This window comes from Amblyomma americanum, chromosome 5 (genome assembly GCF_052857255.1).
Source record: "Amblyomma americanum isolate KBUSLIRL-KWMA chromosome 5, ASM5285725v1, whole genome shotgun sequence".
Lineage (NCBI taxonomy): Eukaryota > Metazoa > Arthropoda > Arachnida > Ixodida > Ixodidae > Amblyomma > Amblyomma americanum.
In genome coordinates this window covers 120,222,500-120,230,897 of record NC_135501.1, presented here as the reverse complement: position 1 = coordinate 120,230,897, position 8,398 = coordinate 120,222,500, and the positions used below count along the sequence as shown (strand labels likewise).

Here is an 8,398-nt window from a genome sequence, read left to right as displayed (position 1 = left end):
TGGGATGGGGCGAAGTGCCACGCTATCGATGGGGGACTTTATCAGGCAGAGTTACGAAATTCTTCCAAATTGAACAAAGCCGAGGGTGATACAGTGGGATTGACGAGTTGATTCTCGGTTCTTCTATGTCACTGCTTGCTATCATATTGGACTGTGGACATATTCTTCACAGTCACTGGTTGCTTCGATGGCATTTAAGTAAAAATTCTGATATCGTCGTTCAAGGCAACGTGTTAGTATTGCGTGGTTTACTGAGTACTCTCTCTTGAGCCATACAACAATTGCCAAAATTTGAATCCCAGCCTCCATTCCTTGGCCCTTGAACCGCAGTTCTGGGTTTCGTATTTTATTGCGACACGAATCAAGTTTGCTTTCTCCCGGTTGATCGGCGCTCAATTTAACCGCCCCTAGGCAGTTCTCACCGGAAGACGGACATGTCTGCACGCTCAGTGGGTACTCAGTATTTAGTACTGAAATCAGACCACATCAACCTCCACCGATTCACGCAGACAAAATGCCCTGAAAGGCAAAGACATCATTAATCAACCCTGAAGGCTTGCACAGCGTTCCTTCGGTTCTTGACAGCGTCGATCGTGCACTAGACAATAAATAATCGAAAAATTTCATACCTTTAGACACATTAGACATTTATACGTGTGCAAGTGAACAGAAAAGGCTTTGTTATTTATGTACGATGAAACTTGGCACAGCAGGCAAGTGTGCGCCAACAGATGTTTAATTAAATATGTCATAACATGCGCCGTTGGTTGTTTTTCGATAAATGGTTCTAAGAAAACATTTAATATAAGAGCCGAGCTTAGATATTGGTGACTTTTTTGAGCTCAAATGAATAACGGAAGGAATCAGGGTTCAAATTCTCTTTATTGTCTTAAATCCGGCGAAAAACTTCCATACCGGCAGATTTCAAATAGCATCCGTATTTTTCGCGTGTGCATCTTTTGCTCCGCATGCCTAGAGAAAAAGGCCTAGAGAAATCGAATATCCCTCTACGCTGTCGAGTGTACTGGTAACCGATTCAAAAATATCCGTTTTTTTTTTCAAATTACACATACTATGTTTATGGATGAGGTGTCTCCCGGACCACTTATTTCTAGAGCCAACCTTTTATTCAAGCGCGAGGAAGCACAGCCCGGAACTTCTTGCACTTTTTGTCGCATTGCGAGAAAGTGAGGAAATTATTGGCATTCCCTCCACATCCTCCGTAAACAAACTGCTCGTAGGACTTGGTGAGAGTGTTGTAGAAGAAACGCTCCATGTACGCCTCGCACGGTCCACTGTCGGCCGGATATGTGCACTCTTGAGGTGTTGACACTGCGAAAGCAAGACGATTACTAAGTCCGTAGTTAGCACCACTATGCTAGACCTGGTGTGTCTAATTTTAATTTGAAGTAAATAACTGTTATCATTGCAATATAGCCATGATAATTACTCACTGGAGCATGGCGCATGTTGCAAGAGGCATGTTGGAACGCTGGAAAGTTCTGGGTATTTCGCGCCAGCTGTGGTGGAAAAATCTTTGCATGTTGTCCTACCTGAGGACGTCTTCATTCTGCTTGTATTATCGGAACGTATGACTGCTCAACGTGCAGGAAACAAGAGTGACTTCTACAGTTAAAGTGTGGAAAAGCATTTCCACAGTATGTTCAAGATTGATAATTCAACAGCCTCTAAGGGCAACAAAAGCGCTTTGAAAATCTCAGGCAAAAACCTACACAAAATCCTGCCTTGCTGCGGTTATGCGTCCCAACACTTTGCGAATTAGAGTAGACATGTGGACGAAATATAGGAGGCTCTTTCGGCCACATTTTTTTCTTTCGTCCTGTCGCAAAAACCCCAAATAATGCTGCGTACATCTTGAGGTGTTTCTCTCGTCCGATCAAGAGGAATTTTCCCACTATCGAGAAACTTAATTTTCTCCGGTAATTACAGTGGAAAATTAAGAACGTTCTGACTGTTATGCGAGCACATATTTCAGTAACATGATGAGATCTGCCTAGTGAACAGAACTTACATATTATGCGAAGTATGAAACCACTGATACCTGTTACAGAATTCAAGAAACACAGTTGGTACATATGCACCATATGTAGCAATAAATTTGTTACAAGCTTCTTTTGTTTACTGCGAGAAGGTTACTTTATGTTTCTGTGACAACTAACAGAGGCGTTTAAGTAACTATAGCCGTGTGTTGATTCTCTGTCACTTTCGTCATCATTGTTGCTTCGCTACAAATTATTTTCTGTTTTCATTATCCAAACCAGATCGTCATAAAATTCCTGATTTACTGCGGACTTCAAGAAATGGTTTACTTTTTGTATATCAATGCAACATTTAGGAAAACACTTTCTGACTAAAGCTACTCATGGCGTGCCTGATGACTTTCGAAGTAGCTACTCAGTTCTATTTTTCTTCCATGTGCTAATATAGCGCCATTCTTATTTGCTTTAATGCTGTGGCGTCCAATTCGACTAACCATATATTTAAATCCCGAGCGCCGGACTCCCTTCAGTGCTACCCGCGTTGAGGTAATTAAAAGGGTGTGTAACGTGAAGTTCTAGAGCAATCTTACGCACCTTGCAAGTTTATGCACACGCGCAATGGAGTAACCATTCAGCCTGCTATTGAGCAAGAAAGTCAATTATTCACATCGTACACACGGTGCTAGTTTTCGCCGAAACACTGAACTGCGAACCGATGAATGGTGTATCTCCCATTGTGGCACCACCAGTAAAATTCTACAAAAGACGTATTTCTTCTCGATGTTTAGTGAATAACTTTTAAGCGGTCCGAATAAATATACACCAAACGCCAAACTGATTCCGAAGAACGTTCACAGTTGTTTATTGCTGCATTATGCCAGGCGCTGTGTTTCGAAGGAAACAACGTTTCTCCCAAGCAAATAACCCGCAACGATACCTCAATAGTTCTAGCGTTCCGTTCTTGTTCTTTGTGCCACGGGATTGAATTAAAGACTCCTGCGACCGCATTTATATGTATTCTGATTAGAAGTATTCACAATGCAATGGTCAAAGATCTTGCGAATCCTTGCAGTAGCCTATCACTGAACATCTCCTTCACAGTGATGTTACCGATTAATTATGCGGTTATTTTTCAAGCTAAAAGATTGCTGTAAAGTTCCTGTGTCAGTGCACTATGCCTAACAGAGTATTCCAAATGGGTTGTTGTTGCGTTTACGCTCAATGTCGCCAGTTTCATATAGAAGCTCGTATGCCTCCCTAAACTTGCGGGTTTGTCTTTACGGGCGGACTTTTTTTTTTGCCTGTTCACGCCACTTCTCTGTATCGCTAGCCCGTACATAAGGATCTGCTACCCTCTCACAAACTATGCCACGTGTAAGTCAAGATATCCAATTTCCTTGTCACTAATGCCACGGAATGATTGCTGAAGCATTTTTCTGCAAGATTATGGATATGATACGCTTCCAAGGTTTCGCGCGTCACCTTGTTCTTATGATAGAACAGCACTGATTACATCTTGTACATCGGTTCACATTTGCAATTTTTGCAACGAAACTTCTACCCGGGAACCCCGCCATCTTTTCCTAGCTTTCTTCCATGTCCTTTTTCATGCTTACACTTGCATTTAGCGCAATGAGTGGTTACATGGCAAGGAGGGTCATTTTTTCTTGCGCATTCATGCTCCATCAACCACTTATTTAAGCATCTGCCTGTTTGCCCAGCATAGGCGGCGCCACACTTGAAGGCAAACAATTAAAGAAAGCTTTCTTTACAATCAACGGAGGGTGACACATGTCGTACTTGACAACCTGGGGATTAAGCCTACGGGTGCTGGGTGATGAGGTTACGGAGAGCGCTGATACTATTTCTTTCCCACTGAAAGTAAACAGACCTACCGGCGGTGCTGCAGCCGTCCATTATGTAGAAAAATAGATGCTATCCATCTTGTAAAAAAGCGTACTTACGTGGCCAGAATGGAACATCAAATGCTTCAGGAAGGTCCACCGATTTGTGGCTCAAAAAAACTGCATAGAGAAAGTTTTAACACAAAAAACAATTTACTTTCCTTTAATTTCATGTCCTCACAACGCAGCCGCACTTATTCAGTAAAACAGATATTTACTGACATGTTGCGGTGAGCAGCAGGTGATAGAAAATGCCAGCACTTTTGGCTCAAGGCTATACAGGCCTGCAGTTGTGAAGTTGTCACTGTGGGGTTATTTTTCCAGATCCATGTAATCTTATGTGCAAAAAGAGCTGAGTGCGAGCCAGGTGAGCTAATTGAAAGCGACAGCACTTCATGCAGAGAACACAATATGAGTTAATGATGCATGCCATATGTACTGAATCATGTATTCTTCTTACTTTCTTTTAAAATAATATCCAGCTATTCAATCGATTAAGCCACACTTTATAAAAAGAAGAACATTCCTCAATGCTGCGTGATTGTTTTGTGACGGTTGGTTTCCTTCATGTGTATGTCATAAGGAGCCCCTAATTTTCCTTCCCATCTCTGCACAACTAGTCTGTAAGGTCATCTCAGGTTGAGTGTAGTGTAATGAGAGCACTAACAGCTTTGCTCCAGGCCGTACAGATGGCAATGGTGTACTCGCGTCTGATTGAAACAGTTTTCTTAAATTCACTGGATCAAGAAAAGCCTAAGGATCGCAAACATTTGTGCTTTCTACCTGATTGCTTGAACTCCGAACATATCGCGCGCAGTCTTCAGAAAAGATTAAGCGAAAAACTTTATAAAAAGCTCCAAATCTCTGCGATTGGGTTTTGGGGTGATCCTGAGTTCTTGGCAATATTGCTTGGTGGGGGAAGGCACAAGTTGGTAGCAAAACCTTTAAGGCTAGCATTAAACATATCCTTTCCCTTCCGGTCTAGAGCCACTTGTCGCACTCACCCCAGCAATTATCCTTGCACTGTTCTAGATTTTCGAAATTGTTTCCATTGGGTGCGCAGCCGCCGAAGATGAACTGCTCGCAAGTCTTCGATGTGCTGTTGAAGTAGTAGCGCGGGAAGTGGCCGTCGCAAGGACCGGAAAACTTGGGCTCGAGGCAGGAAGGATTAACAACAGCTGCGAAAACAAAACTTTACTAACATCAAGCACCCCTGAGCTAAAAGTTATATTTCTTTCGTCTCCTATTTACATACTGTAACACCGGCATACGAGACGTCATTCGTGTTAAGTTTCCACCGATTTGAACGCGGTAGCAAGGAACAAAAGCGGCGAATTACGGCCTTTGTCCATAAAGTTCCGAGACTGAGCGCATTAAAAAATATGCGTTTAACATTGAAATCATTTGTGCAGCACCCCTTCGAAATAGTCTTCCTTGCAATCTATACACCGCTTCCAACGCTTCCGGAGGGCTTGGAAACAGTTGAAAAACGCTTCTTTTGGTAGGGCTGTCAGCTCCTTTGTCGTGGCGTCTTGAATGGTCTCTACGCTCTCCAACCAGCGAACTTTTAGGGCTCTCTTTACACGAGGAAACAGGGAAAGGTAGCTTGGGGAATGGTCAGGCGAGTATGGCGGATGGGGAAGTAAAGTAATGCTGTTCTTGGCGAGAAATTCTTTCACTCTCAGAGCAGTGTGCGGTCTTGCGTTATCGTGTAGAAGGCTCCATCGTCCAGATGCCCATGAGTCAGGGCGGCGGCGTCGCAGTGCATCACGCACGTGTTGGAGCACGCGGAAACTCCTGATTCACCGTCTGCCCTTGTGGCACGCACTCGTTTGTGTATGGCACATCTGGCATCGAAACAAACTGTCAGTATCGTCTTTGTTTTGGTCTTCTGTCGCCGCACCTTCCTCGACGCCGGAGAGCTTGTGGATCGCCTTTCGGAGTTCTGCCTCTTTGTTTGAGGGTCGTATTGAAAACACCATGTTTCGTCTTCAGCAATGAGGCTGTCGACAAATGCAGCATCTTTCTCTGCCTCGGAGAGCGAATCAGCGCTCGCAGATGCCCGCGTGTCATTCTGGTCTTTTGTTAGAGAGTGCGGCACAATACTGGCATTCAGCATTCGTTTTTCCAAGTTCTCACGAAAAATTTGATAGCATATTGTCTTATTAATGTCGAGAGCATCTGATAGCATGCGGACTGTAATGCGCGGTCTTGCTGTACGATTTTCCTGATCCGAGCCGCGTTGTTTTCATTCCGTGAAATTGCACGGCGCCCCTAACTTGTGTCGTCTCCCACCGATGCTCTCCCCGAAAGGAACCACTTGCGCCACTCGGAAATTCACGCCCGCGATAATGTCTCGTTGCCGTAAGCTTCACGAAGAAACTCATACATCTGTGCGGTTGTCCTGCCAAGCTTCACACAAATTTGATGTTTACACGCTGTTCGATCTGGACGTCCATCTCTCCACATTCAATCACAGTAGAATGCGCAGACAACTAGTGAATACAAATTTTTCTACATGTAATGCCTTCTGGCGTCTGCCACAGCAATTACCGTAAATAGCTCAGGTTAGCCCGGAAAGGTTAGCGCGACACAAGCACCAACATTTCTTTTGTGGAATCATTTCTAGAGAAGAAAATAATCCAGTCTCGAAACTTTAAAGACAAAGGTTGTACACTGATCTTGCTATCCAGCTGGAAGACCAGCGCCTCATGGTGGCGGCTTCTCAAACCACGAAAGCTAGCCTGGATTACCCCCACGCCATCTGCCCAACTCGAATAACCGACACGGGTGAGGGCGTTAGCATGTTCAGCAGCTAGATTATTGGGTCGATACTCATATTACGAATACGCGCTTTCTCAAAATGCGTTTTATGCATACACAGGGTATTAAATCTGGAGGAGCTTAAGTTCACTAGCACAAGCTGCTCTTGGCAGCGAAATTTAGCTGCTCCAGATTAGGAAGCTGGTGGAATTTTCCAGCTACTCAGCACGAGTAGCCTCTGAGGCAGTCGTGCCAGGGCTGTACTTTTTTTTAACAGAATGAGGGAGTGAGAGTAGGGAGCGCTCTTTGCAGTACTGATAAAGCGTAATTGCATAAGTATAATGAATGCGGTATTAGTTCTAAGTGCATCCACCCTCTTACTGTTCGCACAAGCCTTTTACAAGCAGCTTGCTACGTACCAGGCACTCTCACCAGCCGGGTGTCTGCATTGGCATTCACAGTTCCTCCTACCCCTGAAAGAAAATATATATAGAAAACATTACTCTTTATACAGGAGTAATCGCAGCGGTTGTAAGCTGAAATAGCAGCTGAAGAAACGCATTCCCGGCATTCTAAAAGACTAAGCTGAATATGGCGACAGCTACACTGCATGCCCTCTTTGCTCCAGGAATGCACCAGCTACCAGGAAGACGTTTACGACCACACCACATTCTGCTCAATCTCTAGAGCAGCATCTCTCTAGCTCACAGGTTCCGAAAAGTTGAGAGCAAGGATCAAAACTTACATGAAAAAACAAGAGATTAGCGCTTCATCCAGGCGGCCCAACCAGTACGTTCCAAGGTGATGTAATCAGTGTTGACCGTATTCTTAACTGGCTATCGCCCGCCATCGCTTCGTTTCAAATGGGAGGCTGTTACCATCCATCCATTCATCCATCCATCCATCCATCCAACCATCCATCCATCCATCCATTCATCCATCCGTCCGTCCGGCCGTCCGTCCGTCCATCCATCCATCCATCCATCCATCCATCCATCCATCCATCCTCCATCTGTCAGTCCTTCCATCCGTCCGTCCGTCCGTCCGTCCATCCGTCTGTCCGTCCGTCCGTCCGTCCGTCCGTCCGTCCGTCCGTCCGTCCATCCATCCATCCATCCATCCATCCATCCATCCATCCATCCATCCATCCATCCATCCATCCATCCATCCATCCGTCCGTCCGTCCGTCCGTCCGTCCGTCGGTCCGTCCGTCCGTCCGTCCGTCCATCCATCCATCCATCCATCCATCCATCCATCCATCCATCCATCCATCCATCCATCCATCCATCCATCCATCCATCCATCCATCCATCTGTCCTGTTTTATAATTCTTCCTCATTGCATTGCTGCTGCTAGCAGCAAATCTGCTGCTAGTAGCGGCAGCATTCCTTTCGAAACACTGCGAACAATTGGCGCGTAGACAGAAGTCCATTGGTACAGCGTGCAAACATGAAAGACCCAACACAAGGATGCATTGCCGAGATGCCTTGCCAAAGATGCCAAAGATGCCAAAGATGACTTGCATGCCCACATTATGCTCTTCCCTGAAAGGCTTCGAGTATACCCATTAAGTGCATGGTGGTCAAAATTTTTGCACTCCATCCAGATACGTCGTTGGCCTACCACCGATTTCAGTGCACTTTATTATAACAAGACCAGCGCTTAAGAAAGCGGAAGAAGAATTGCCGACTGGAGGCATAAATAATTTGATTTTATTTTGTTTCGATACTT

General features: G+C 44.9%; 1 protein-coding gene across 1 annotated transcript; it reads right to left on the bottom strand.

The window, feature by feature from the left end:
* Positions 1 to 869: 869 nt before the first annotated feature.
* On the bottom strand, positions 870 to 8,192 carry LOC144134152 (BPTI/Kunitz domain-containing protein-like). Its single transcript, XM_077667120.1, has 5 exons — positions 8,117 to 8,192; positions 7,087 to 7,140; positions 4,909 to 5,082; positions 3,965 to 4,024; positions 870 to 1,332 (listed from the first exon to the last, which is right to left on the bottom strand). The coding sequence occupies exons 1-5, from the start codon at positions 8,190 to 8,192 to the stop codon at positions 1,130 to 1,132; spliced, it is 567 nt and encodes a 188-aa protein (XP_077523246.1). The 3' UTR covers positions 870 to 1,129.
* Positions 8,193 to 8,398: the final 206 nt, after the last annotated feature.

Bases quoted from the DNA above. Each gene is read 5' to 3' on its own strand.
- LOC144134152 (XM_077667120.1), bottom strand. From the start codon at position 8,192: ATGCAAGTCATCTTTGGCATCTTTGGCATCTTTGGCAAGGCATCTCGG. The intron at 5,083-7,086 runs GTACGTAGCAAG...TTGTTTTCGCAG, and splicing joins CCGGCTGGTGAGAGTGCCTG to CTGTTGTTAATCCTTCCTGC. The intron at 4,025-4,908 runs GTGAGTGCGACA...TTCTCTATGCAG, and splicing joins GTGCAAGGATAATTGCTGGG to TTTTTTTGAGCCACAAATCG.